Source organism: Daucus carota, chromosome 3 (genome assembly GCF_001625215.2).
Source record: "Daucus carota subsp. sativus chromosome 3, DH1 v3.0, whole genome shotgun sequence".
Lineage (NCBI taxonomy): Eukaryota > Viridiplantae > Streptophyta > Magnoliopsida > Apiales > Apiaceae > Daucus > Daucus carota.
The window spans coordinates 43081162-43096525 of record NC_030383.2 but is presented as its reverse complement, the minus strand read 5'-3'; the positions used below and the strand labels follow the sequence as shown (position 1 = coordinate 43096525).

The window sequence follows — 15364 nt, the reverse complement described above, 5'->3', positions numbered from 1 at the left end:
CTGAACAGCCTGAATTTCTCCGATAAAAATCTGAGTACCATTTCTTGTCGAAACCAACAAAGTTGATCATAATAAAAAATTTAATATCATCAATGTTGCCACAATTAAGGGTATAGAACACTCAGAAAATATGCATATTGTGATGATCTGAAGTTGGTATATATATGTGCATACTAGATTTTTTTGTATATGTTTTCATTTTTCGATCTTCTTCACTGACTGACCGATCATAGAATTAATACAACTATACGAATGCAAAAAAGCCTAATTAACAGCTGATCACTCAGCGACACAAAATGCTATCAAGATAAAATTACCAAATTTGAGGGTACTCAGATGACACAGTATGTTTAATCTTTTATTTGTAGCCGCGGACATGGTTTTAGATACTCACGCTGAAAGAACTATTAAGCACCACTGGTTTAGTCGTTATTATATGCGCTTATATGTATAATTAATTATCTTATTACATCTGAAATATATGGCTTTGATCCAAATATTCTAATTTTTCTTTGTTCAGTACTTAAGAATAGGATTCTTCTATTTTAAGCCTCACACCAGGAGTTTCGATCTCTATCAAAAATATAGTTCCTACACAAAAACAAGTGATGTGGGCCATCAATGTTCATTAACACGGCACTGTCGGCATGGGTTTATCTAACAACGATCATTGTTTTTAGAATTTACAGGATAAACATCAGTGCTAGAGGATTGCTTTCGTCGATAGTTCGATAACCATTAGCTTGCGAGGAAAAAAATTGTTAGAGCATCTCCCACCTAATCTATACTAGCATGTTTGCCCCGCTATGCATGTATGGGTGTTAATTTTAAATATTTTTAATTTTAAAAATTATTTTAATTATATAGAAATTATAATGAATTTCGTATGGAAAAATTGGCTTGTTTTGTTATTATTGAACATATACATTTAATATCTACCCAAGTTATTTTTATTAAACATATATATTTAATATCTGCCCAAGTTTTTCTTATACTATATCTTAATAAGCAAAACATGAATATAGTAATACAAAATTTTGATTAGGTCTCTTTGTCGTCCTTAAATTAATCTTATTTTTGAAAAAATAAACATTAAAAAACTCTCCCTAATTACAAGTGATAGATAGATTTTCAAATACTAAAAACACTAATGACGTACTCTCTCCGTCCCAAATTACACGTGGCTTTTAATTTGCTTTTAATTTTTAAGAAGTCAATTAAATATTTGACTAGGTATTAGAAATTATTTATTCATTATATTTGATTATATTTTAAAATATACTAAGCATACTTTATAATGATATAATTTTTTAATTTTTTTTCCAGTTATATAATCATCAATATCAATATACTTATATAAAGGAAAAGCGATGGGCGTGTGGGTGGCGCCTCTCAGATGGAACCGTTCTATTTTTCTAATTTTTTGGAATTTTTGGATGAAAAATATCAAAAATAAAAACTATTTTTTCTTTTGTTTCAGATAATTAATATGGTATATATCTTGGCATAAATTAACCTGATTCTGTTTCAGATTATTTATGGAATATAGTAACTTGCAAGTTTTTTAATCTAATTCTGTTTCAGATTTTGTTTCATATTAATTGATATGATATATATCTTGACATAAATTAATCTGATTCTGTTTCAAATTATTTACGTAATATAGTAACTTGCAAGTTTTTCAATCTGATTATACTTCAAATTATTTAATTATGGAAAAGAGTAGCACACAATTCTCTCTGCACTTCTTAATATTTCTATAGGTTGTAGGGTTTTTTTTTGGGCCAAAATTTAGATCAGATTTCATTAATACGAAAGATACTCAATCGGGACAAACCCCCAATTGATCATGCAACCAAGTTGAAAAACAAATAAATGAGCTAAATAATTAGCCGCTTTGTTTCCGGATTGCTTAACTAACTGAATACAAATATTTTGAAAATTAGAAATGAAGATGATGACTTCATGAGCAATCCAACCGGCACCTCCCCAAAACAATAGGGTTTTAGATCATCTAATCACAACCTACTCTCTCTCAATACCAAAACCCTACTCCCTGGTAGTGTCGTTCTTATGCAACGACATCGTAACCCGTTTTATCCTGAGAAGCTATCGTTCGACACATACCGGGGGCTATTTATCATCTCCATCTAATACAATAATGAGTTACTGTAACACCCCAGTCCCACATCGAGAAGAGTGGGAATATTTGTTCAGTTTATTAGCATAAGTACTACTACCAATTGCACCAACAAATCATGATCTTTTGGGGGCCTGTGGTGGGCTTGTAGATTACCCAAGTTGTTGCAGTTGGGCCAGTATATTTGGGTTTATATTCGGATTCGGAATTCGGGACTTGACCCGATTTCCGAAAAAGACTCGGGATTTGACCCGGGTTGTCGCATATGGTATCAGAGCCAGGTTCTCGAAAGCTTGATTCGTCAAGTTGTCGGAGGTGGGGACACGAAGGCTGGTGGTATTATCCCGCAATGGACAGAGTTCCAGAGGCGGGGACACGAAGCCAGCCGGTATTATCCCACAATGGCTAGAGAGGTTCGATCTGGGCCTATGGGCTATCCGTTTCGGCCGGACGAGGACGTCAGGAATTTAAGTGGGGGAGTTTGTAACACCCCAGTCCCACATCGAGAAGAGTGGGAATATTTGTTCAGTTTATAAGCATAAGTACTACTACCAATTGCACCAACAAATCATGATCTTTTGGGGGCGGCTTGTTAAAATTACCCAAGTTGTTGCAGTTGGGCCAGTATATTTGGGTTTATATTCGGATTCAGAATTCAGGACTTGACCCGATTTCCGAAAAAGACTCGGGATTTGACCCGGGTTGTCGCATATGGTATTCAGAGCAGGCTCTCGAAAGCTTGATTCGTCAAGTTGCCGGAGGTGGGGACACGAAGGCTGGTGGTATTATCCCGCAATGGACAGAGTTCCAGAGGCGGGGACACGAAGCCAGCCGGTATTATCCCACAATGGCTAGAGAGGTTCGATCTGGGCCTATGGGCTATCCATTTCGGCCTGACGAGGACGTCAGGAATTTAAGTGGGGGAGTTTGTAACACCCCAGTCCCACATCAAGAAGAGTGGGAATATTTGTTCAGTTTATAAGCATAAGTACTACTACCAATTGCACCAACAAATCATGATCTTTTGGGGGCCTGTGGTGGGCTTGTAGATTACCCAAGTTGTTGCAGTTGGGCCAGTATATTTGGGTTTATATTCGGATTCGGAATTCGGGACTTGACCCGATTTCCGAAAAAGACTCGGGATTTGACCCGGGTTGTCGCAGTTACACTATGATAATTGTTTTAAATGACGATAGAGATGATTGATTGACAAGAGTAAGAGTTTGTCAGATTTGGGAGTAGACAGCTATCCCATAAATTTAAACTGATGTTTTTGCGTACAACCAATCCAAAGAAATTGGAGGAAGGAATCACTAATATAAACCTGCATGGATTGGAATTCATACGTCCCGACATGATTAATTTTCGTATAACTAAAACATAATGTTTATCTCTATTAAAACCGAGGATGGTTTCGGAATTGCATCTTAATATTTTTTTGATTTTTACGCACTTATGTTCTTGCAAACTTACTGTCTATTTTATTAATCAATCAATTTCATTGTCTGTTTTATTAATCAATCAATGTATATGACTATATGTCATCAATCAGTTCTGTTAAAGAGCCGTACTTTTTACATGTAGGACATGATGTATATGTCTAACGAGTAGTGTTTGGAAATTAATGACAATATTAGTGAAAAAGATGATTACTTTAAAAAAAACACAACTAAAATTAAGATTCGTTATGCTTTAAATCATTAACTATATGTAGAAATTTATTTTCATTTTTTTCGCTCATGAATTATAGTCCAATTTTTAATTTTATATATTAATATTGGTATTGCATCGAGATGTTTGTTATATAAAATTTATTTTATTCTACTCTATAAATATTAATTTTGAATGATTAATATAAAATTTTGAGTTAGAATATAGTCAATATGAGTTTTTTTAATGTTGATATTTTATGTGATTTTCCTTTAACTAATCAATGTATCCCAGAGTATAAGATATGGCGAGTATACCACTAATTTATTTAGTTATATTTCAAACTTAAAATAGTCACAATTTATTATCCAATTTTAGCATAATTTATTCAATATATTTCCTAAAGAAAGATAAACAGGCTTTGGAAAAAGATGAAAAACATTCTACATATATAAACACCATTGATGAAACCTAGTTATGAAAAGCATTCTATATATAGATTAAAAAACGTCCTGTGTATATAACCACCATTAATGAAAAACACTAAATTAATATATATAATCAGAAAAGGTTCCTGTGTAGATTTGATACAACCTAGTTATGGGCATACTACAGCCTAATTGCTGCTTAATGGCACATTCCAAGATTTTGCTCTTATGTAACACAAAAAGTTACTCTACAATCATCATGCATCTTTGATATGTTGGCTCCAGGCTCTAGCACATGCAAGTTATTCTACAATCAACAGATTGTTTTGTATTGAACCCGCACCGATGGTAGGAAAGTCTGGGGATAAGTACCACTCTCCATCTATCAAGAATTTGATTTCATACCTTCACAACATACAACAGTGTGAACAATTGGTTGATAGCCTATAGGGTGTACTGATGAAGAAATTCTTGGTTCTGGCAGATATTACCTCCCAGGTCTTAGCATTAGTGTTGTCTGAAATTTCATGTATGAGCCAGTAAACTCCGGTGACAAGTGCTCTCCTTGACTCCAGCCATCAAAACTGCCCATAACTTGAACACTCTGCCTCCAAGTACAAATGCAGTTTTATTCATATCAACTACATATTTATTTTAACGAGCACGGAACAATGGTATACCCTCATATCTTGTTTTACATAATCCAATGGAGTGGGATAGTTTAGCATGTTCTATTGAACCAGTAAAATTTATAGAGAAAATATGTATATTAGTGTTTGGGGTGGCAATTTCAAGTAACGGGTCGGGCTATCGTACCCAATCAAGTTTTAAGGTCGACCCAAACCCAAAACAGGTTGAAAATTTCAACCCGAACCCGACCTGTTCAGTACCGATCAACCCGAAAATGACCCGAAATTTTCTTAAAGTTAATTACTTTTATTATATAAAACGATATTATATATATAAATAATAATTTAATGAGGTGAGTGGAAAAATTTGTTTAAATAATACATAAATATATGACAAATGTATGCAATTGCCTAATATAAATTTATATATTATATATATAAGTATTTCGGGTCGGGCCGGGTTCGGGGACACTAGATCGACCTGCACTTGACCGGAGATTTTTGGGTAAAAAATTACCCAACCCGAACCCGGCCTGAAGTACAAAAACCCCGATACTAATTCGCACTTTTTTGAGTCAGGTCATGTCGGGTTTCGGGTCGTGTCAAATTTTGTCACCCCTAATTAGTGTAATGTAATATACTAGTACCGATTAAAAAGTTCATCAACAAAATAGGCTGAACAAATGCTGGTCACTACTTTAAATGTGATATCTTCTACATAAGAAACAAATATTAATAGATAGGTTTCTAAAAGTTTATAAAGTGCACTCATTACTCACCTCTGCCATGCCACTCCAAAATAAGTGCACCTCTTTTGGTAGTACAGCATCCACATCCGTTATCTGTTCTTTCATTTTCTTATTTACAGCTTTAGAAGATCAAACAGAAAGATCATAAGCGACTGATTTTTCTTTCTTAGAGATGCATGTGAACTTTTAATTACAACTAATACTTTTCGCAGTCACATAATAAACACAAGAACTTATTCACTTATTCTTATTCAAGCTGATAATCCAAACATGGCACTCTCGTTCAAGATGACGTTTTACCTGATTACATATATTAAATAGCTACTTTTCTCCACTTTCTAGAAGCTAGAGGATATGTGCATGCCTACTAATTAGAGGTTGGAAGACCTATAGTTGAAAGGCTAATGCAAAAAGTTTTAAGAAAGCAGGCAACATAGTCCGACACATTAGCAATCAAAAAATATTCAAGTGAATCATGAGTTACATTAAAGACAAACGAAACCAGAATGGCTAAGGAAGTTTAAGTATGTAGCCTCATACCTTCTTGGCCAGCAAATTTAAATTAAAACACATCATGTTATAAAATTTTAAAATTCAACTAGCATATTGCCTTGTCAAAATACAATGCAAGGGGAGTTATATAAAAAGCTAAAGAAAGCATGAGTACCTTCTAGTATGACCAAAAAAGATAATCTATTATAAATCAATAGAATTAACTTTGTGCTGGAGGCTTGGTAAAACCTGAGTAGTATATAGTGTCATGTCCTACAGTTTTAAGTACACTTCACTATATTTCATTACTCTTTATAACTGGATCAAACGGCCTGTATAAGCTCACCTAGCTGCTTTAAGGCTTTAGAAGCTTACCTTATAATCATGAGATTAGCAATTTTAACAAAGCATAAAGTTGTCATACCTTGTAATCGTAAAACAAGGTGAGACTGAATGTATTTTCCATTTATCTTCCGTGAACCTTGTGGAATGGGAGATTTGGAAATTTCTTCAGCCAATGACAGTAATGCCTGCCAGTCAATATAAACAAAATTACAAATCGGATTGGTAAAAACCACCAAGCTGCAGACATTTTTAGTTGAAAGCACCAAGCTGCAATACTCTAGAAAGTATGTGGTGAACTTTAAATAAGATTTATGCTCATTTCTTTCTTTCACTTCAACCTGCATATATTATCATCTCTAGTTGACCTGCCATTTTCTCAATTCTCATCTCCTTACAGGTCCCTTCACTTCCAGCTCTAAATTTCATTCTACTCTCACTCTGTTCCTTCTTAGAAGATAAGCACAATCATATAGTTGCATACTTAACTAAGAAAGACATGCCATTCGAAGCTAAAATTAATAGACTAGGAACGACAAACTGATATCACATAGAAAAATTTGACAAAAGTGTCTAGAAGAAGCAATTTGAAATTTCTTATGCTGAAAAATGTGTTCGACTTCAAAAAAATACACATCAAAACCCTAAAACGTTTAATCACATTGAATGCAAATTCTCTGTAGAGTACAAGATCAAGCCATGATGAAATCTGACATTGTCAATAAGGTAATTAATTGGTGCATAAAAATACGATTTAAGTTCATTAGCAAAAAAAAAAAAGAACACGCAAGTTTAGAAGCTATAGGTTCTATTAGTTCATGACTTAAATGTACAAGTGACCTGTAGATAATGCACAAATCCTGGGATGAGTATTTTAGGTTTTAACATTTTAGAGAGTCCATATTGATAACTAAAACCATCTGGTCCAGAAAATTTGGATTGAATAGGAGTTGTCCAGTACAATTATTGATCATTGAGGTTATTGTATGTCTAAGTATTCAGGGGCATAGTAATATAAGAATAGAATTATATACAAAGTGTTAAAAACCTGAATTTCGTAATCCAATGCAGCAAGATCACTCTTAAAGTTAACCAATTCATTGTCCTTTTCTTGCAACTGCAAATAACAAAATGAGACTTTAGTACCAGCCCTGAATTTTTCATATGCGAGGAACCTTCTTCGCTTACTACTAGTATTTTAGCATTCCATTTTTCGATCACAGTTCTTCTGTGCTTTTCTTTTCTTTGATATATAATAACTACCATACATGTTATATACATAGAACCCACACTTTGGGTAATGCTCAGTTATATAAAGAGAACTAATTTAATAAAAGGCCAAAACCTTGTGCCTACTCAAATTTTCTTCCAGGCATCTGCATACAATATTTGAAAGAAAGAAATTACTAAGAATGAGTGACCATGTTTTAGGTCATGAGTTAATAGGAGAACAATTAGTACCTTAACAACAAAAAGTCAGCAAGTACGGATATTGTACGATTATATATTTAGACTCTGTATTTATACTGTATCCTCTTCTTTTTAGTAATGGTCAAGTATACAAATATATATAGTCAGACCCCTACACCCAATGAGGTCCTAACCCTCACATTCCTGTTACCAGGAGGGAGGGGAGGGGGGGGGTACCTGCTAGGCTACTAGCTGAGGAGTTAGTATCCTGGTATTGAAATTACACGATGTGGTACATTCCCCTTTCAGGCTCTGCCAGCTTCTTTTTTGAAATATACAGTTTGTCTAAATGTGTTTTTTTCAAAATTTGAAGCACATATAAAGAACAAAACATATTTACTTGATAAAATTGGCCAAGTCTTTACTAGAAAGAAATGTGGATGTTTGCCTGTTTTGGGTTGGAGAGTAATGAGAAGATCTATTGGACATAGGGACATATTGACTTTAACTAGATTACTAGAAACTATATGTGGTTACAAAATTGTATAGTTAGCAAACACAAAATTTCTTTAAGTATCAAGGAAACAAAAAGAAGGTATTGCATACCTGTCGCTTGAGGAAACGATTATGTCGATTGGCTTCACTTAGTTTAGAGATAAGCTTTGCTCTATCAGAATCAGCCATTAACAATTTTAACTGCTAGAAAATGGAATTATTAGCCAATATACTAATAATCATATATATTTATCCATTAGCCAGATGGAGACTTTAATGGAAAAAAAAAAACAAGTGCCATTACGGGATCCAGAAAACGAAGCAAGAACATCAATGATTCCGAAAACAAGTAAAGATTAAATATAATATTCTATACAAATAATTTAGATCTGTAGAGTGTATCCTGATGCAATGACAATTGAGTGTAATTCATATAAGGGTTTAATGGAAGCCCGTATATAGCACAGCATTTTAATGGCTCAATTAAATCAATTTCCACTCCTTATGTGACATGTACCAACAACAAAAACTACACAATTGACAGATTAATTATAGAATACATAAAAAAGCAGCTGATTTGAAGTCAACCAGATACAAGTTTCATACTTCATGCTATCTCAGTTTTAGCACATCACATTTTCCTAAAGCAGGCCCCCTGGATGAGATGTGTGTTTTGGCTTGAGTTGAGAGTTGATATACATGAGGATTGATGGATGATGACTTAACGCACAGATGGCAAGGGAAGAGGCATACGAGGTAAGGCTTGAATGGCCAGAGGCAATTCCCAATAGTTATTGCAAAATTTAGTTCTGTACATCACTACTTGTCAAGTATTTAACTGTGACTTGCGACTTGTTAAACTTCCTATACGCTCTGACTGGATGAAAGGAACAAAACAGAATGGAAATGCCATGATATTTATAACTTCATACTAATTGGTAGGTAATTATATATGATTTTCATTTCATCCTCCCTTAAGTCCACAAATTTAAACTAGAGGCCAATCCCACCAATCTCAATGCTCACATTTTTAACAAATATTATAGAGGCAATTGGCACAATTTTTTTTACTTCTCTTTCACTTTAAATCTTTCTTCAAATATTTTCAGTTCATTCTTTCCAACCAAACAAAGAGCTAAACTGAAAACTCATATGATTGTATGTGTATATGTAAGCATGTTTTCAAATGTAGGCATCACTTTTAGTCATGTGCCTTGTGTCTTTGCAGACTTACAATATTGAACTTTTCTCTTTAAAGAACTTAAAGGTGGGAAACAGAAATATCTCACGGATTTAAAGTAATAGCAGATCGAAGATATATCCCTGGATTTGAGTTTGGGCAGAAAAAAACATGAACAGTATCATTCCTTACAATAAAATTATAAAGAAGGCTATATTGTATAATTTGTACCCACCTCAGCACTGCCCAATGGTTGTGAAAGAACCTCTTCCACATCAAACTCATCAACATGCATCGGATTTGAACTATTTGCAGCTCGTGGAGATGAATATTCCCCCTCTAGAATAACATGTGTGCAACATGTTTGCCAAGAGCTATGGTGAATAGACAGTCTCCCCTCGGAATATTGGTACAAATATGGCATATATTTATGTCTGTTGAGGTATCCCATATTCAGCTTTTGCATTGGCCATAAAACCCTTGGAGCACTTTTTTTAGAACATTGACTGCACGAAGTAAAGTAAAAATATTTATAAACCACATTGCTGGCATACATGTTGATATCTATATTTCCTACTGAAACTTAAGATCTCAATGCCTCCCAGGATATGTATGTAATAATTATTGAAAAGAGAATTATTTTTTACCGTATTTACAAAGCTTAAAGTAGAAATCAAACTATAACATTTTGTTCATTACCCAACACTATTCTATAACTCCGGTAAATATTTTCTCAGTTTGTTTAGAAAATTTTAATATCTCTACTGAAGCAAAATGAGAAAATATGTATGCGGAGTTATAAAACCCAACTATGTATATAAACATGAGTCAACTGAACCTATGATATGCGTGGAAAACTCCAAGCACTCAAGAGAACATATTCATACCATAATTCAAACTGAACCTATGATATGCGTTTACAGCAAGCACTCAAGGAAACAGATTCATATCATAATTCACAAGTTGTCTACGCAGACATTCAAGGTTTAATGTAAATGTAAGTTTGTTAAGAAGAAAAAATAAATGGAACTGGTAGAGATTCTAAAATAGGAATAAAGTATAAGTGTCCCTAATGATAGACTGATAGTAAACAAAATTCTAAACACCAATCTCGATCTGCAATTGTTCTTCTATGAGATACTAAATAGAGTACAGAAATTCCAAAAAAAAAGAAAAAAGAAGAACGATCAAATGATGGATTCAGGAAACATACACACTGTACATAGCATAATCATATCGATTTTTGAAATCCTAAAGTTAAAATTACCTTGACAAAAAGATAATCTTTCCCAGAGAAACTGCATGACAATCCATGATTTATATTCTATTGCCAAAAAAAGAATATTTTCATGTTAGAATCCAAAAAATAAAAGGCTTGAAATATATGTTAATAAAATAAGTGACAGAGTACCTATACAGCAAACATTATAAGACCAAAAAGCAAACGATTGAAGCACTAACAAATTGAAGTAGAAACCAAGAAGCAGTATCTGTGAAATGAAACACTTATAATAACAGTTCTTCACAATGTTAATAATGCATTCATTGAACTGCATAGTATACATAGTAGTTAGGCGATTTCTTTTAAATTAACTAAGAAAAAGGAGCTTCACAGGAGGTATAAGGTACTAATACTAGTGTAAATTGGCGGCAAAAGGTCACCCACCCTCGACTTCAAGACTAAAGAGAAAGGAGCTTCACATAAGGTATAAAGTATTAACACTGGTGTGAATTGCGAGCAAAAGGTCACCCTACCCTGGACTTTACGACTCGTACAATGATTTACAAAAAATTACATCGAACTCAAGTAGCTAAGCAGCTTTAGGGTCAAATACTTGTTTATTTACTCATGATAATGCATTCTCCTAAACCATATCTTCTTATCATTTTTTTCAGGATTCGAATACTGAAACTGGCCAAGTCCGGCATTCTAATCTGCTTCCGCTCCCTGGTATTGAAGTCAAACTTATAACAGATTCAAAACCACCTAATAGTACTATTACCCTATAAGAAAACAGGATTTTTGAAGGATATATCAAATGAACTGTGTTGCAATTATAACTCCCTCAAATAAATTGGGAACCTGTAAAGCTAGCATCATCAATTAAATTCAAGGATTGAAACAAGTATTCGCAAAAATGATCTTGAGAATGAAATTGCTCACACACATTTTCAAATCATGTATTTCAGATAGACAATTACTCAAACAACAAACATAATCCACAAAAAACATACACTTAAACAATGTTAAACATACTGATGAGTACAGAAAACACTTACTAGTTAGAGAGCAGATGGTTCTTGGTCAGTGAGGCAGTTAAGCTCTCACAGCGAATCGACTCACACACTGCCACGTGGAACCACGTTCACTAGATAATACTCGCACATGCCACATTTCATTACCAGTTACCACTACCAAAGCCCATTGGGAGAAAGTCCATATACATTTTCTATGGTTCCAGTTAAGCCCATACATACACTTCCTTTTATATAATACTCATATAAACTACGGTAAATAAATAAATATCTGTCCTTTTCTATTTTGTAATCAGATATTAAAACTCTTAATCATCATGTATTTTCTTCATTCATATATTTTGTCATTATATATTTGTTGAGTCCATTTGTTTTCAAGTATTTTTACAGGTTTTATTATCAAAGTTTTGTTTAACGTATTTAATAAAAATTTATACTAAATAAATATATATTATATATATTCAAAATATAATCAACTATTAAAATATAAATAGTAAATGCAAATATTTTAAATTATTCTTAATCATGTCTCACATCCTTTCGCTCATTTAACATCATATATCAAATTTCATTTAAGATAATGCTAAATATCTTAAAAATTATATCAAATTTCTTTTTCTCACATCTAATTGATAATGTATGATCGGTTTCATTCACGCCAATAATAATGTGAGACACACATTTAAGACTATCTACTTTACCTATAAAAAAATTAAGATTGACAGTGTTGATCATGCCGGATGACTCTAGTCGTAATGGTATTAATATCTCCGGAGGTGGGTCTTTGGTATTATCTCCGGAAGGGTGAGTCTTCCGTATTATTTTCTTGACGGATTTATATCCCTGTGGTGGGTCTTCGATATTATTCCGGGAAGAATTGAGTCTTCGGTATTATTTTCCAAAGAGATTTTCATAGATCAAGTCCTAACAATATAAATCTCCAAAAGATCGCGCCATTTCCTTGCATTACACTATTTCTTAACAAGAACTTCATCCTTAAAGGTCATGTTCTCGATGAATTGCAATTGGAGGATGCTTTAGGGGCGGGTCTTACCTCTTGGAAGTGGAAGCAGGTTATAAAATTAGGAAATCGGGGTTAGTCGATGAGCACTGTTCAGTGATTAGTCAAATAATTGAAAAATAATCGGAATGATTAATCGGACCATTAATCGGAATCAATCTAATATTATATATATATATATATATATATATATATATATATATATATATATATATATATATATATATATATATATATATATATATATATATATATATATATATATATATATATATATATATATATAGAGAGAGAGAGAGAGAGAGAGAGAGAGAGAGAGAGAGTCCCACTCTATGGAGAATCAGTTTATGTGGAGAACCATGGAGACCCCTTATCCAGCCCTTAAAATTTTAATATTAATCCAACGGCTGATATTAATTTTGATATAACATATAAAAACAGAAATCAACTAGCCAAAAACAAACACGGCGTGACCGTTATACACACACCTATACACACGACTGAAGAGAGAGAGAGAGAGAGAGAGCAAGAGAAAGAGAACAAAGAAAATTCGACCGAGCGCGTGATTTCTGGCAAGCAAGAGAAGGCGAATTTCAATCAGAGATTACGAATCACAAACACGATACAGAATGCTGGGAAAAGGTAACCGAAATTGACGATTTCAGCTTGTTTTTACACTCGATTGTAATGTTTTTACTGATTCTGTAATAGAACCTCGGCATAATAATTTTGCGAATGTTTTGTTATAATTTGAGCTTGATTTGACTTTGATTTGATGTTGCATGTGTGTTTATGCTTCTAAAATCGAGTCGATTAAGGAATTTATAAGTTTAGGTTTAAGAAGCTATGATTCTATTATAGAAACACAGATATATTAAGTGTTTAATCATTAATACCTAATTAACATAATGATTCTATAATTTATTAAGCTATAGAGTCAATTTGAATATGCTTCACTTTTGTCAAAAGCATCAGGAATGTAGAACTGGTTCTACAGTAGAGTCATTAGATTAGAAATCCTCAGAGCTAGGTATTATGTGAAAAACAAATGATTCTGTGATAGAGTCAATGTAATATATTGTAATTTGTTTTTGTGAAAGCATCAGGACTTTAGATCTGGTTCTACAGTGGAGTCATTTCATCAGTATTCCTGACAGCTATGTGTTATGTGTAAAACAATGTTTCTGTGATAGAGTCAATTTGATTTGTTGTAATTTGGTTATTTGAAAGCATCAGGAATGTAGAACAGGTTCTACAGTAGAGTCATTAGATTAGAAATCCTCAGAGCTAGGTATAATGTGAAAAACAAATGATTCTGTGATAGAGTCAATGTAATATGTTGTAATTTGTTTTTTTGAAAGCATCAGGACTCTAGATCTGGTTCTACAGTGGAGTCATTTCATCAGTAATCCTGACAGCTATGTGTTATGTGTAAAACAATGTTTCTGTGATAGAGTCAATTTGATTTGTTGTAATTTGGTTATTTGAAAGCATCAGGAATGTAGAACAGGTTCTACAGTAGAGTCATTAGATTAGAAATCCTCAGAGCTAGGTATAATGTGAAAAACAAATGATTCTGTGATAGAGTCAATGTAATATGTTGTAATTTGTTTTTTTGAAAGCATCAGGACTCTAGATCTGGTTCTACACTGGAGTCATTTCATCAGTAATCCTGACAGCTATGTGTTGTGTGAAAAAAAAAGGATTCTGTGGTAGAGTCAATTTGATTTGTTGTAATTTGGTTATTTGAAAGCATCAGGAATGTAGAACTGGTTCTAAAGTAGAGTCATTAGATTGGAAATCCTCAGAGCTAGGTATTATGTGAAAAACAAATGATTCTGTGATAGAGTCTATGTAATATGTTGTAATTTGTTTTTTTGAAAGCATCAGGACTTTAGATCTGGTTCAACACTGGAGTCATTTCATCAGTAATCCTGACAGCTATGTGTTATGTGAAAAAAAAGGATTCTGTGGTAGAGTCAATTTGATTTGTTGTTTTTTTGTTTTGTAAGATTATCAGAAATGTTTAACTGGTTCTACAATAGAGTAATTGTATTAGTAATCCTCAGAGCTATGTTTTTTGTGAAAGACAATGATTCAGTAACAGAGTCAATTAGAATTGCTGTAATTTGCTTTTATAATGAAACAGAATTGTAGATATGGTTCTACAGTGGAGTCATTATATTAGTAATGATTATAGATATGTTTTATATGGAAAACAATGATTTTGTGATAGTGTAAATTGCATATCACTGTAATTCATCAGGATTGTAATGCATCAGGATTATAATGTATCTGTAGTTGTTTCTATTAAATATTTTCAACACACTGACTGTATAATACATCGCAGGACTTAAAATAAAATCTGGAAAGAAGAGTGGAAGCAAAGCATCAGGACAGAATAAAAATAAGGGAAAACGACTACGAATCATCTGTAGAACGCGTCATGAAGGACAACTGGACACAAAAAATTTTGATGAGTATATGAGGTAAATTATTTGGCACATTATAACTATTAGGCAGTTTGGTAATTTTGGTAACCTATAACATGTTTGTTATAAGTTGATTTTGA

General features: G+C 33.2%; 1 protein-coding gene across 4 annotated transcripts; it reads right to left on the bottom strand.

The window, feature by feature from the left end:
* Positions 1-4320: 4320 nt before the first annotated feature.
* On the bottom strand, positions 4321-11957 carry LOC108210617 (protein PTST, chloroplastic). Of its 4 annotated transcripts, XM_017381981.2 has the most exons (10): positions 11796-11955; positions 10927-11005; positions 10783-10839; positions 9751-10021; positions 8447-8536; positions 7479-7547; positions 6513-6618; positions 5627-5715; positions 4710-4822; positions 4321-4623 (listed from the first exon to the last, which is right to left on the bottom strand). In XM_017381981.2, the coding sequence occupies exons 3-10, from the start codon at positions 10827-10829 to the stop codon at positions 4521-4523; spliced, it is 888 nt and encodes a 295-aa protein (XP_017237470.1). In that variant the 5' UTR covers positions 10830-10839; positions 10927-11005; positions 11796-11955; the 3' UTR covers positions 4321-4520. The 4 variants fall into 4 exon arrangements, 3 of the variants coding, with proteins under 3 accessions (XP_017237470.1, XP_017237469.1, XP_017237472.1); XR_010289780.1 differs by lacking the exon at positions 10927-11005 and having other exon boundaries at positions 4710-4826; positions 11796-11957; XM_017381980.2 differs by lacking the exon at positions 10927-11005.
* Positions 11958-15364: the final 3407 nt, after the last annotated feature.